General features: G+C 40.5%; 1 protein-coding gene across 2 annotated transcripts in view; it reads right to left on the bottom strand.

The window, feature by feature from the left end:
• The window catches only part of LOC136881148 (uncharacterized), a 69,182-nt gene extending 54,891 nt beyond the window's left edge, over positions 1-14,291 (bottom strand). For both annotated transcript variants that reach the window (XM_068229286.1, XM_067153813.2), the window contains exons 1-2: positions 14,060-14,291; positions 5,978-6,059 (exon numbers count right to left, since the gene is read on the bottom strand). In XM_068229286.1, coding sequence (XP_068085387.1) covers positions 5,978-6,059; positions 14,060-14,185 — 208 coding nt within the window. In that variant the 5' untranslated portion in view covers positions 14,186-14,291. The remainder of the gene's footprint in view (positions 1-5,977; positions 6,060-14,059) is intronic.
• Between the last annotated feature and the right edge of the window lie 2,025 nt (positions 14,292-16,316).

Below are 16,316 nucleotides of genomic sequence, written 5' to 3'. Positions count from 1 at the left end.
AGTAACTGCACGGAGATGATGTTACAGTATGGACAAGAACAAGAACAACAATACTTTGGAGCATGGATCATACGCAATGAACAGAACATAGATTATAGAGTATAACAGTACAAGCTTTCCTTTAGTGCGTATTATGTCATGCACCTTCTCTCCACGCTCGCTCAGGCACCCTCGTTCCTCAACAGCAGGGAGGAAACTGGCTCCGAATTCGTTTCGCTCTGAGTTGACTCTAGCTGGCATAACGCGCGGTAAACGATATGTCTCACCAATAAGGTCGTGATATTTGACAGTTTATGAAAAATACAACAATATCTAATACCTCCATTCGTATCCGTACACTGCATGAATTTATTTACACCCACAACTCTGCCATGAAAGTAATATTACAGGGAGATTAGATATGTAACAAGACAGTGACAACAGATTTTTGCTGTATTTGACCATACGGGCGAGGAAATAGGGGAAAATTCAGGAATGTGTTAAAACTTTATATCATGCATTGTAGGATACTTATGTACAAATGTTACCCCAGTACACTATATGAGAAGAAGTATAGTTTATTACTCGAAAGAACATAGAAAACAAATGCATTTATTTTTAAACAATTAAAAGAGATGTAATACACCGACGGATTTGGAAAATAATTGCTTGTTCAAATGGATAGGTCATGTTCACAGTTCAGCTGATGTGATAGCCTTTGAGTCAATCTCCATTCATTTTTAAACACAGTGCTGATTGGTCACGGCTGCTAATTTCAGATGAGTACCAGCCATAAGATATTTATGTCAAAAGGAATTACGTATATCGTTGCTAAAGGTGAAGAACTTAATCTTGATAAAACACAATACATATTACATTACAAATTATTATTATTATTATTATTATTATTATTATTATTATTATTATTATTATTAATTTATTTATTTATTTATTTATTTATTTATTTATTTATTTATTTATTTATTTATTTATTTATTTATTTATTTATTTATTTATTTATTTATTTATTTATTTATTTATTTATTTATTTATTTATTTATTTATTTATTTGAACTTAAGTCTTGCGGCATGAATGAAATAATCATCAATTAGAGCACAGCAGAGAAGTAAGTCAAGTCATTGATACATCTGAAAAGAAATTTCTTAGATGCATGATGTAGCAAAAACGCTTACATTCATATTTCGTGACATTTTAGTAACAAATATTATAAATTGAATATGATTGGACATTTATGCCAGATGATAAATATATTATGGACTGGGCAATCTTCTTGTTGAACTACAATTAACAGCTAATCACCTAGAATTATATTACAATGCTACTCATGCATGTACAGCCGCCATGACACATGTTTAACTGCCTCAGGCAAAGATAACATAGCAAATAGATAGACAAAATTATTGCCTCTAGGTCCCTGTAACATCATTTCTGGAAGTACAGATATTAAAGATATTATGTACATACTTAGGGTTGCCATCTTTTAGAATGTTACCGAACAACAAGAAGAAGAATATTATGTGGCAAAAACGCAAAACTATGCCGTGTAGGGTTAAACCTCTTACGTTAAAATGAAACTAATATACAAGATTGGAAATTATGTCATAAAATGTTATAATGTACAATTGTGTTTGATATTTTCAGTATTGCTAATCCGCTGTATACTTGTCAAATAGCATAAAGCCTAGTACATCAGAACAACTATCTCTGAACTTAAATATAGACTTTAAAAAAATTATGTTTAGTAGTTCTGGCGTGATGTCGTCACGAAGAAATCGACAGACAGAAATTCAACTGAACCTATTTTCAACATTCGTATACCAAATCCGGGATAAATTCATATAATTATTGAAGTACAGGCAAAATGGTTATTTTATGTACATATCTTCTAATATATAAAAATTAATATTTGTTCCTTCGTCTCGAATGAACTCAAATACTATTGGACCTATTTCGTTGAATATTTCACAATAAGTTCTTATTACTCCTGGGACGGTTTAGGAAGTGGTTCGAACGAAATCCGATAGGCAGTTTTTTATGATGAGTAATTTTATGTAATTCACTTAATTACAAAGCCTCAGCAAGATTTGGATCGACCTTGATGGACATATTGTCGCTAATTGACAGTGACTTACTCTGTATCATGGTAGTCCGATAAGAAATGCTGTATATAGGAGGATGGGAACACGCCGCCATGTTTTATGAAGTACCTTTCTTGCCAGGGGGTTCATGACCGTTGCTGTATACAGGAGGATGGGAATACGCTGCCATGTTTTATGACACTTTCCTTATCTCCTCCTAAACCGTTGGAGCAATTTCAACCAAAATTTCTACACGTATGACTTACTACCTGGAAACAAAAACTCCTAGGGGTGCCAGTGGGAAAGGGGTGGCATATATGACCGAAAATAGTCGATCGATAGTTTTCGGGGTCGCTGAGCTCAACAGTGACACACTGTACGCCGTCTAAGTCAATGTTCAGCCCCATCGGCATAGGGGGTGAGAAGAAAAGGTCCAAAAGCGACTGAGGTTGTGGATATACGAGGGTTGGGGCAAAAGTCATGGCATTTATTTTTGTTCTTGAAGATACCAGTCCGGTTGGAAAATGTGACATATACATACGAAAGGACAAGGTGTTAACTACATGTGTGGACAATGAATAGCACTGAAATATCGTAACACACTAATTTATTACGGTAGTATACATGGCAATATAGCCTTGCCGGTGCAAAAGAATGACAACACAGTACACATAAAGTTGACATGACAAACCTGGGTCTAAAGACCCTCAAAGTAGTCCCATACTACTGACACCACACGCTGTCAACGATGTGGGAGACGCTGAACACCATCTGCCTCAGCATTTGCCGCACCATATGTGAATCGGGTCACCTGTTGGTGCACAGCATTAGCAATGTCCTCTCGTGTTGCAAACCGCCTACCACGTAGTGGTTCCTTAATCTTTCGAATGAGATCATAGTGCGAAATGTCGGGAGAGTTCGGTGGGTGCTCCAATTCTTCCCATCCCCAACGTCGCAGTAGCTTCCCTACACACTCTGCTTTATGTGGTTTTGCATTGTCGTGCAGGATTATTGCACTGTCCTCAAGATCCGGACGTTTCGCCTGAACGCCACGTCGTACCTGTCGCACCAGGAAGTCCCTGCAGTACTGTGCGGTCACTGTTCTGCCATGTGGAACAAAGTGGCAAACAATGACACCCCTGACGTGATACGCCACGATCACCATCAATTTGACTGGGGAAGGATTCTGACGGACTTTCTGCCTCCTTGGTGATCCAGCATGTAGCCACTCCACCGATTGACGTTTCAGTTCTGGTTCGTATGCCCTGGCCCAAAATTCATCGATGGCGATTATTCGTGACAAGAATTGATCGCCGTCCTGATGCAAGCGTGCAAGGTGGTCGGAGCATATTGCATAGTGCGTCCACCTTTGAACTTCCGTCAGTGCATGCGGTACCCATCTGTCTTCATCCAGGAGCTGCTCGATGACGGCACGTGCCACGTCGGCCCGCACACTGACAGGTCGTCCGGAACGTTACTCATCAGTGGTTGACACACGTCCTTGCTGAACATTTCCTACCCACCGTGCTACTGTACGGTATGGTAGGGCATTATTCCCAAGGGCTTCCACTAATTTACTGTGACATTCCATCGCATTTTACCCTCGGAGAACGGCTATTTTGAGGTAAGCGCGCTGCTCAACACGGGTTACGTCCATTTCGCACGACATTCACCAACTGACTGATTTCACAGCCCTCACTGCGCTACTACCGGCTATCACAGAGCCATCTGTTGTTCTGCATACACACTATGCCTGAAGAACTTCCACACGACACATATACGTTCGTCATCCGTTTACATATCTACAAAGAAAAAAATAGTTGCGTAGCTCTCAACTAAACTTGGTACAAATATGACTTTCTATCTGGAAGAAAATAGTGTGGGGGCAGGACACATCCAGCTCCCATACGGGAGGGGGTGAAATATAAAAATAATCGAAGAAAAGGACCGATATTAGCGTCGAATCTATAGTTTTCGGGGTAGCCATGATGAAATGTGACTGTATAGATGCGTTGTAAGTCAAAGTTCATCTCCAATCGCAACGCGGGTTAGGAGGGGTGAAAAAGAAAATGTCAAAATTGACAATAATTTGTGTTGAGTAGACAGGTTTTGGGATTTCTAGCCTGCTTTATGACAGTCCCAATGACATTTGAATCATGTACATCATATATATTATGCGAGATGTAAATACATACAGCTATAACTTACACTCCTGTTCATAAAAAAACAGAACACCTTGAAAGACTAGAGATAGGAAGTTAATATTCACAGGACACGTTCATTAGTATGTTCTGAAGAAACGATTAGGATTTCAGTCACCTAGATTCAGCATGTGTCCTGTTGCCTAATAGTCACTGGGTCCTCCATGGGCACAGATAATTTGTTCCACGCGTGATGGCATCGACGCGTATAAGGCGCGAATGGCGTCCTGGAGTATAGCAATCCATGATGCATTCACCTGATTCCACAGTTCATGTTTGGTGGTTGGCATTGGGTCACAGCGCCGCACCAGTCTGTTCACCATTTGCAACACATTTTCGACTGGAGACAAGTCTGCTGATCGGGTGGGCCAGGGCAATAGTCTGACATCCTGTCACAACAAGAAGGCACGTGTTCGTGCAGCAACATGTGATCGCGCATTGTCCTGCTGAAATATGGCGTGTGGGGTGTCGTGCAGGAAGGACATGGCTACGGGTTGCAGGATGTCATTCACGTAGGTCAAACTGGTCACAGTGCCCTGAACACGCACCAACTGTGATTTGTAGTTGTACTCAATAGCACGCTACACCATAAGGCCTTGAGTTGGCGCTGCATGTCTTGTGCGAATGCAGTCAATGTGATCCCTCTCCCCCTGACTGAGGCGAACCAAAATGCGGTCATCATTTTCAAACAAACAGAACCTCAACTCATCCGAAAACAATATATGCTGCCATTCCTGTCCCCAGTGACGTCGTTCCATACACCATTGCATTCTAGCATGTGTACGCACATTACTCAAAGGTAGGCGGAGAAGTGGACGACGCGCGGGAAACCCAACCGTAATAAACGGCGACGGACTGTCACTCCTGATAGAGTACGACGTGTTACACTGTTCCGCTGAGGTGCCATAGTCGAGGAGGACGCAGATCTGTCCTGCAATGGCGTTCGGATGAGGTGTCGATCTTCTCGGGGGTGGTCTGGGTGGTGCGACCAGACCCATCTCGTCGTGTTCTACGCTCTACTGTGATCCATTATGTACACACCCGTTGCACTGAAGACACACTTCGACCCACACGAACAGCAATTTCCCGAATGATGCATTACGTTCTCTCATGTCAATAATGCGCCCTCTTTCAAACTCACTCATTTGATAGTACGGTTCTCGCATACGTCTTCGAGGCATCCTGCACGTCTGCTCAAGACACACCGATTCATTACCTTCGGTTTATAGCGACAACGAGAGCCGCAGGCACATGTTACCAGTCGGTGGTGGTGCGCCGACATATCGATGTGGACCTTGAACCTGAGGGCCGACATGCTTCAAATGCTAGTCGTTTCTTCAAAACATACTAATGAACATGTCCTGTGAATATGAACTTCTTATCTGAAGTCCTTCAAGGTGTTCTGGTTTTATGAACATGAATGTACTATTAGTTTTTTGTTCGAAAGGATCAGCTACTTGTGTGACAGTCTGCACAGCGTAATATTTTAACGCAAAATGGTAATCTCAAACTAAAACATATTAACTCTAAATTTACAAAAGAGATGGTAAACTACGAGTATCAGTCAAAGTCACAAGGAAATAACCTTTAAAAAATCCGCTCAGACATTTAATGCAAATCCTACAATTAAACATTCAACGAAACTGCCCAGGTAATACAGCTAGTTATATATGTTCATTTTGATCATTTGTACAAACCGATCACTGGAGGAGGTCTTGTAGTTGGAGTAGTTTCCTCTAGCACAATCGTCTGACCACAAAACACGTCATACAGTCGGCACTGAAAACAACAACGTAAGGTATTATGTTCTCCCCCATTCCATTAACGGGGTTGGTAAACATTTTAAACATTTTTGATAATTATAACATGATGACAAACTTATAGTTGTAATAATAACCACAAACTCTCGGCAATTGTGTTGGTTTTGTTAAATAATTGGTGAATATAATGCATCTATTTTTCTTAATCATCTGCAACCTGTTTCCTGTGACTTCCACATCTTGCAGCAGTTTTTTCAGTATTCGTAAACTTCGTGGCGTGCAGTTGCCAGTATGTACGCTCCGTGTGATTCACGCTCACTTAGAGTACGGTAGTAAGGACTTAGTAGTTGTGTGCACATTTATTCGTGCCTTTCAGTGACTACGCCTTCCTAGTGTGTAGCCTAGTGACATACCTCGCAATTTAATTAGCGGCCCTCCCCCATACCACCGTCTAATGTGCTCATACCCAACAGTATACAGCAGGTATCTCATAGCGTCGGGAGTGCTCTGGCAGTGCTAAAATCACCTCCTACCTACGACTGTAATATGGAAACGAGTTTTCCATCTGTTGTGCCAAAAACAAGCGAGCATTAGAAGAACCTTCAGGTAACATCTATAAGAAACAAGCAGTTACACCAGAAAACGCTACAGGTAATGTTTCAAAATATGCGTACTCTCACAGTGCTTCAGTGTCTAGCTCAGCTTCTAGTAAAGGCGATAGTTTTTTTGAGTTGAATGCGGTACATCTGTGCTTCTCCATCAAAATAGCAGAGCACCGACTCGGCTCAGTGCGTCAATCAATCACTACTGATCTCCATTTAGGGCAGTCGCCCAGGTGGCAGATTCCCTACGTGTTATTTTCCTAGCCTTTTCTTAAATGATTACAAAGAAGTTGGAAATTTATTCAACATTTCCCTTGGTAAGTTCTTGCAGTCCCTAACTCCCCTTCCTATAAACAAAAGTTTGCCACAATTTGCTCTCTTGAATTCCAGTTTGATCATATTGTGATCTTTCCTACTTTTAAAGACACTGCTCAAACTTATTCGTCAACTAATGTCATTCTACGCCATATCTCCACTGACAGCTCGGAACATACCACTTAGTCGAGCAGCTCGTCTTATATCTCCCAAGCCTTCCAAGCTCAAACCTTGCAACATTTTTGTAACGCTACAGTTTTTTCGGAAATCACCCAGAACACATCTACCTGCTTTTTTTTTGTATTTTTTCCAGTTCTTGAATCAAGAAATCCTGGTGACTGTCCCATACACCGGAACCATACTCTAGTTGGGGTATTACCAGAGACTTATATTCCCTCTCCTTTACATCCTTACTACAACCCCTAAATACCCTCATAACCACGTGCAGAGACCTGTGCCCTTTATTTACAATCATATTTATGCGATTACTCCAATGAAAATCTTTCCTTATATTAACACCTATGTACTTACAATGGTCTCCAAAAAGAACTTTCATCCCATCAACGCAGTAATTAAATCTGAGAGGACTTTTCCTATTTGTGAAAATCACAACCTGACTTTTAGCACCGTGCATATGATTATAACAAAGCTAACCAGTATCACATTGATTTTTCAGGGCCGTATTACATCTATGTGGCAGGGAAAGAAGAAACATACGTAAACTACATCCGATGGCGTTGGTTAAAATGATTTATCGGAAGTGTCCATCCCAAAGTTGAAATATCTAAGATATTTCTTCCATAGGAAAAAATCGTCTTAAAATGGAATTTCATTCGGCACAAGCAGCAAAATGGTTCTTTAGTTCTACTTTTATTCCTCTTATCAATTAGAAGGTTATATTCCCTCTCATGTCATCACTCGACAGGGTGTCATTCGAGATGTGCATACAGAAATAACGGAGTACGAACTATTACAAGTGATAGATTCTTCTGTTAAAATCAGACGACTCGGTCGTATGTATAGGCGCACCCTTAAGGAAAATGTTTCATCTGCTGTTCCAGTACGGACTTGTGTAGTTGTCTTTGACTCTCAGACTCTGCCAGACAGTGTGTCAATATATGGGGCACGTTTTGAGGTTTCTCCCTATGTGGCTCCAGTACGTATTTGCTACAATTGCTTGTGTTTCGAACACATTAGTAAACACTGTCGTTCTCAGGATAGATGCAATAACTGTGGTGTGTCACACTCTCCAAACACCTGCTCACTGCCTCAGCCTCCCTGCGTACATTGTCAAAGTAAACACAATGCCCTCAGTAAAGAGTGCCCCGAGTATAACAAACGATTAGAGATAAACGAGGTTTCGGCAAAATATGACATGCCATTCAAGGAAGCTAAGGAAGCTAAGGAAGCTGTTATCAAAAAATCATATGCTGAATTGCTTCAGCCATTACCTCTCACACACGAGCAAGTTTTTCCAAAACAATAAAAACACAAAAATTACCGTTGTCCAACGTCGGCGACCTACTCCGGAGTTACCCAGAACATATATCCTCCACCCACCGGTATTTTACCATCCCCATGAAGTTAGTGGGAGTCCAGTGGGCCCAAACCCTTATCTACCTCAGCCCCATTTAATCGCATCCCGTAGTGCAAGTGCCTTGGCAGGCAGCTCTTCTCAACCACCACTTACCTCATCAGAATCCCTTATTGCTCGGATCCTTAACCTAGTTGCTCAGCTTCTACACCGTATTCTTCTATCAAATCGTCCTATCCCTTCAGCATCGAAAATTCGCGAAATGATAATACAAAACATTCATGGATATTTTCAAATTGAAATATTGCAGTGGAATAGCCAATCAGCGCTACCTCATAATCATAGTCTTAAAAAAGATTTACATGATCGGCACATCAACTTGGCGGCATTATCTGAGACTTGGTTTCGCGCTGGTATACCAGTTATGTTTTCTGGATATCGTGATCTACGTTGAGACACAGATGATGGATATGGAGGCTGTGGTCTGTTAATAGACAACAGTATTCGTCACAGTGCAATATCCCTTACTTTTCCCGGAGTTCTTTCATTCCAAGTGGTAGCGGCTCGTATGTTCCTCCCCACGGTGGCATTTACATTAATATATATTGCCCATCACGTATTTTAATGCAACCGGGAGAATGCGACAGTTTATTTGATCAACTGGAACCTCCAGACATGATATATGGGAACCTTAACGCCCATAGCGTAGCTTGGGGATGTGCTTTTACGGACCGTGCTGGAATAGCCCTTCGAGGTATGATGGATGACTACGACCTGGTCATACTTATCGACGGTAGCCCTACACTTATATCTCGGCCTGGACATCGGCCTTCGGCAGTAGATATAACTATTTGTTCTCCAGCAATTTCTGCCAACCTAACCTGGGGAGCACTACGATTACTCCCTGGGACCTGATCATCTTCCTATCGAAATTCTTTTACGAACTAGCTACCCCTTACTTACAACCTTCTACCCCTCCACAAAATGGAACACCAAACAAGCAAATTTGATTGCCGTCAGTGGGAAAATAGAGTCCGAACTCCGTACTGCAACTCTCCCTACCAAGCCACTTAAAAATACGACTGTTTTATACACATCATAAATGCTGCATCATCGGTTAGTATCCCAATGAAACAGCGTTTCTGTTTTCAGAAACACACCCATACGCCGTGGTGGAACACAGAATGCTCCCGGATGATTGCAAGAAGAAAACTCGCTCTTATGCAATATCGAAGTCTTTATTCCTGAAAAATTATTCTAACTATCAACGTATCAACGCACATGTCAAAAGATTTTTAAAATACAAAAAGTGGCCCAGTTGGCTAAGATTCTATGAAGAAATTAGCAGAGAAACCCTGCTTATTACAATATGGAATGAATTAAGGGCCTTGAAAGGGGTAGGGAGTAGCTATCCACGTTCTTCATTTCCGTCTGATTGCGTCGAGGATTTTCATAGTCATATAGCTCCACCGACTGTGCCGTACTTGCCTGGTATCACCCAACTGGGATCGCGATCGTTTCCTGTTACGGACATGACATAAAAATATTAGTGTTGAACTGTAGAAACATTGTAAAGAAAGGAATAAAATTGAGTAATTTAATAGATATATACTTACCAGATATTGTAATAGGAAATGAAACCGACTTTCAACCTATTAGGTCGTGTTACGTACATTTAGTACGTGTTGGGGAGATGTTAAGTACAGAACAAAAATGGCCAACCGGACACCAGTGGGATCCGAACCCACAACCATTTTTGTTCTGTACATAACATCTCTCCAACATGTAATAAATGTACGTAACACGACCTAATAGGTTGAAAGTCGGTTTCGATTACAATGCGGTCGTGAAAATTCAATATTCATTGACTTGGCCCTCAACGGGCAACTTAAACGCACTCTACAGTGTGATGGTAGTAGTACCAGACCTGTAGCTAAGATCCTTTCCAACAGAACAAAGATGGCCTAGGCCACCATAGCTCAACTGGTAGAGCAACCGACGCGAAATCGGAAGGTTGTGGGTTCAGATCCCACTAGTGTCTGGTTGGCCATTTTTGTTCTGTACTTAACACCTCTCCAACACGTACTAAATGTACGAAACACGACCTAATAGGTTGAAAGTCGGTTTCGATTACAATGCGTTCGTGAAAATTCAATATTCATTGTAATAGTTGAATCATGGCTGAGAAATGATATAATGGATGCAGAAATTTTCTCACGGAACTGGGGTGTGTATCTTAGAGACAGGATAGAAATGATGGGAGGGGAGTATTCATTCTGGTGAAAGAAGAATTTGTAAGCTACGAAAAAGTTAAAGATAAAAAATATGAATGTTTAGGTGTAAGGTTCATTTCTAAAGATAATAGGCAACTTGATATTTTTGGAGTGTACAGAGCAGGAAAGGGTAGCGCTGACACGGATTCAGAATGATTTGATGAGATAATCAGCTATTTGGGACACGACATGGAAAGCAATGTGATTGTAGCGGGAGAACTGAATTTACCAAATGTCAATTGGGAAAGAAATGCGAACGACAGGAAGCATGACCAACAAATGGCAAATAAGTGAATATGGGAAGGACAGCTGATTCAGAAAGTGATGGAACCAACCAGAGGGAAAAATATCCTGGATGTGGTGCTGATAAAACCAGATGAGCTCTATAGGGAAACTGAAGTAATAGATGGTATTAGTTATCATGAAGCTGTTTTTTGTGGTAGTTAAAAATCAGTGTGATAGAAAGTAAGGTCTTAAAAGTAGGACTATGAGGCAGTACCATATGGCTGATAAAGCAGGCATGAGGCAGTTTCTAAAAAGTAACTATGATCGGTGGAAAACGGTAAATAAAAATGTAAACAGACTCTGGGATGGGTTTAAAGAAATTGTTGAGGAATGCGAAAACAGGTTTGTACCTTTAAGGGTGGTAAGGAATGGTAAAGACCCATCTTATTATAATAGAGAAATAAAGAGACTAAGAAGGAGGTGCAGACTTGAAAGAGATAGAGTTAGAAATGGCTGTGGAAGTAACGAGAAATTGAAGAAACTTACTAGAAAATTGAATCTGGCAAAGAAGGCAGCTAAGGATAACATGATGGCAAGCATAATTGGCAGTCATACAAACTTTAGTGAAAAATGGAAGGGTATGCATAGGTATTTTAAGGCAGAAACAGGTTCCAAGAAGGGTATTCCAGGAAAAATTAATGAACAAGGGGAGTGTGAATGTGAGGATCTTCAAAGGCAGAATTATTCAGTCAGCAGTATGTAAAGATTGTTGGTTGCAAGGATAATGTCGAGATGGAGGAGGAGACTAAGGCCAAAGAAGTAAAAAATTTACGTATGATACCAATGCCATTTACAATAAGATAGATAAGTTGAAAACTAGGAAAACGGCTGGAATTGATCAGATTTCTAGGGATATACTAAAGACAATGGGTTGGGATATAGTACCATATCTCAAGTACTTATTTGATTATTATTTGGTCGGAGGAGCTATACCAGACGAATGGAGAGTTGCTATAGTAGCCCCTGTGTATAAAGGAAAGGGTGATAGACATAAAGCTGAAAATTACAGGCCAGTAAGTTTGACATGCATTGTATGCAAGCTTTGGGAAGGCATTCTTTCTGATTATATTAGACATGTTTGTGAAATTAATAACTGGTTCGATAGAAGGCAGTTCGGTTTTAGGAAAGGTTATTCCTCTGAAGCTCAACTTGTAGGATTCCAGAAAGATATAGCAGATATCTTGGATTCTGGAGGTCAAATGGACTGTATCGCGTTTGACCTGTATAAAGCATTTGATAGGGTGGATCATGGGAGACTACTGGCAAAAATGAGTGCAATTGGACTAGACAAAAGAGTGACTGAATGGGTTGCTATATTTCTAGAAAATAGATCTCAGAGAATTAGAGTAGGTGAAGCTTTATCTGACCCTGTAATAATTAAGAGGGGAATTCCTCAAGGCAGTATTATCGGACCTTTATTTTTTCTTATATATATAAATGATATGAGTAAAGGAGTGGAATCGGAGGTAAGGCTTTTTGCGGATGATGTTATTCCCTATAGAGTGATAAATAAGTTACAATATTGTGAGCAACTGCAACGTGACCTCGAAAATGTTGTGAGATGGAGAGTAGGCAATGGTATGTTGATAAACGGGGTTAAAAGTCAGGTTGTGAGTTTCAAAAATAGGAAAAGTCCTCTCAGTTTCAATTACTGCGTTGATGGGATGAAAGTTCCTTTTGGGGATCATTGTAAGTACCTAGGTGATAATGTAAGGATAAGGGTAATCACATAAATGGGATTGTAAATAAAGGGTACAGATCTCTGCACATGGTTATGAGGGTGTTTAGGGGTTGCAGTAAGGATGTAAAGTAGAGGGCATATAAGTCTCTGGTAAGACCCCAACTAGAGTATGGTTCCAGTGTATGGGACCCTCACCAGGATTACCTGATTCAAGAACTGGAAAAAATCCAAAGAAAAGCAGCTCGATTTGTTCTGGGTGATTTCCGACAAAGGAATAGCGTTACAAAAATGTTGCAAAGTTTGGGTTGGGAAGAATTGAGATAAAGAAGAAGAGCTGCTCTACTAAATGGTATGTTGCGAGCTGTCAGTGGAGAGATGGCGTGGAATGACATTGTAGACGAATAAGTTTAAGTGGCGTTTATAAAAGTAGGAAAGATCACAATATGAAGATAAAATTGGAATTCAAGAGGACAAACTGGAGCAAATATTCATTTATAGGAAGGGGAGTTAGGGATTGGAATAACTTACCAAGGGAGACGTTCAATAAATTTCCAATTTCTTTGAAATCATTTAGGAAAAGGCTAGGAAAGCAACAGATAGGGAATCTGCCACCTGGGCGACTGCCCTAAATGCAGATCAGTATTGATTGATTGATTGATTGATTGATTCTGTAAATATTATTTATATATTAAACTAGTAATTGAATATTCTGAATATCCATAAAATTCAAAGTATGTATTGAAGGAGAAAAACTTCATCGAGCTCTTTACCAGGTGGTAATGTCCCGAGAATGGATGTGACATTACCACGCATTAGAGCTATGCTGATGCGCAAAAAAGGAAAAAAGTTAATCGCGTATCGCCGAAAAACGTGCAATCCGTTGGGCAACCTCTTCGATAAAATTGAGGCCATTATTACCCCTTCTCTTTACCAGGTACTGAGTGTTATTAAGGAATAGACGTAGTGGCAATAAAGTGGTTTTATGCAAGGAAGTGAACTTATCTCTTCTGATATTTATTTACACCAGAATAGCTTTGAGATGGTACTGATAAAGTTCCCTCACAGAAGGCTATATTTCATAAAGGTATAGTTTGTATGTGTGGATAAATGTTCATATCTGATAGTATTAAGAATTCAACATAGTTTTAGCATATTTTGCGGATCATGTATCATAATCCTCTCTATCTGAATAGTTATGAAGAGGCTAAAACAATTTATTAGGAGACTCACGGTAGGCACAGACTTGTTGATGAAGATACTTTTTGCGTCTATAGGAGACACATACTTCTTTTTGCGCATATTTGAAGGTATACTTACACTTCCACTTACATTGAATGGCGGAGGTGGCATCGGTTTAACGGGAGAAAGAATCATCCCGATGATGAGTACAGCAACCCTAAGTTTCACCATCTCGTTGTTCCTGAAAACAATAGAAAAGTTCATTACTACACTCATTGTTATGGCGAACTAATGATGTGGCCGTACTCAAGTATCGGATTATCTGCGATCTCCGAAAATCAGCAACTTTCATCTTGTTCTGTAGCTGGGCAGGAGGACCTCTTTTTGTTTCCTGGTAGAGAAGCAGGAAGGAAGTGCATTCCTTCTGAATTAAGCTGTCGTTCAAATTTTCTAATAACCGGTCTCTTAACTTTGCAGGTTATCGTCATCATGTTAGTAACGTCGAATTTTCTATGCCGTGTAAATATGACGGGGGAGACACAACCTACAGAGATGGGACATTCTATTGATAACTCGGCACTCTGTCATATCTGGGACACGAACCCATAAGCATTACATAGTACGTAGTGATTATTTTGGAGCTTAATCCGTAGGTCTGTGCTTAACCCACGCATGCGTTTTTTAATTTTTCGAAATCGTTTCACGGTATAAAGCTTCATCCCTTCCTGTACCGTACCTTTCAATGGACTCGTCCACTACGCGTGCTTACGTTCACTGTTCCTCATTTTCATCACCAGTCAGTCAGTAGAAATATTTTCTGTAAGCCTGGTCGTTTCCACCGTGCGCGACTCCTGACGTTGCATTATTACACGGTCCTTTACACTGTGCGCGACTCCTGACGTTGCCTTATTACGAGGTCCTTTACACCGTGCGCTACTCCTGGAGTTGTCTTATTACACGACGGTCCTTTCCACCGTGCGCGACTCCTGACGTTGCCTTATTACACGGTCCTTTACACTGTGCGCGACTCCTGACGTTGCCTTATTACGAGGTCCTTTACACCGTGCGCGACTCCTGGAGTTTTCTTATTACCCTACACGATGGTCCTTTACACCGTGCGCTACTCCTGACGTTGCCTTATTACAAGGTCCTTTACACTGTGCGCTACTCCTGACGTTGCCTTATTACAAGGTCCTTTACACCGTGCGCAACTCCTGACGTTGCCTTATTACGAGGTCCTTTACACTGTGCGCTACTCCTGACGTTGCCTTATTACAAGGTCCTTTACACCGTGCGCAACTCCTGACGTTGCCTTATTACGAGGTCCTTTACACTGTGCGCGACTCCTGGAGTTTTCTTATTACCCTACACGATGGTCCTTTCCACTGTGCGCAACTCCGGACGTTGCCTTATTGCACGGTCCTTTACACCGTGCGCTACTCCTGACGTTGCCATATTACAAGGTCCTTTACACTGTGCGCGACTCCTGACGTTGCCTTATTACGAGGTCATTTACACTGTGCGCGACTCCTGGAGTTGTCTTATTACACGACGGTCCTTTACACCGTGCGCAACTCCTGACTCCGGGTCTTTAAGGGGCCCCAAAGACTCCTCGCAAAAAAATAAAAAAATATATCTAGCTTAATGTCATTGCGAGGAAATGGTCAAGGCGGCTTTTTAGAATCAATTTAAATGGTTTTGTTTACAATTTGTACTTGGAGAAATTGCCACTCAGTCATCATATTTGTGTCGAATGTCACACAGCACAACTGTAAACAACGCTTGCTCGTGCTATCTCACACAAAGTCGCAACAGGCTCCTCAGAAAATACATGAATTCAGTTATTTAAAACTAACAACAGCAACGGACACTTATACCAAAATATCATGTATTAGAAAATGATACTTTCTTGATGTGTAGTTCACCTGATATCAAGGATCATATAAGAGAAATCCTGAGATCGTGTAATGCATACATCTTACTGAACATTTAACCTTTATGACAAATTTATTCGACAATAATATATAATGCAAACATTAAGTCTGTGTACTAACAATCAGTCAATTCAGTTACGAACAAGCTATCTCTGTGCCAAGTTAATAATACTCTTTTAAATTGTGAGGCTTGATATTTTTCAAACTTTATTTGAACAGTTCTTGATTCCATTTTTGTTCGTACATTTTTCTGTGTTGAAAATGAATAAATTATTATAACTGGTACTTCGGTATTGGTTAAGATTATAGTTCTGTTCTGTAGTTATTGAAGAATGAAACAAATTTTAAGAACGAACAACTAAGTGGTGTGTGGGTGGCAGTTACGCAGTTTAGTCGTTAAACCACGGAAGCAATCAAATAAAACCTATTAAACATCTTTCATTAACGAATAATGACTTTGTTTGTATCATTTG

Source organism: Anabrus simplex, chromosome 9 (genome assembly GCF_040414725.1).
Source record: "Anabrus simplex isolate iqAnaSimp1 chromosome 9, ASM4041472v1, whole genome shotgun sequence".
Classification (NCBI taxonomy): domain Eukaryota; kingdom Metazoa; phylum Arthropoda; class Insecta; order Orthoptera; family Tettigoniidae; genus Anabrus; species Anabrus simplex.
This window is presented reverse-complemented; position numbering and strand designations above follow the sequence as displayed.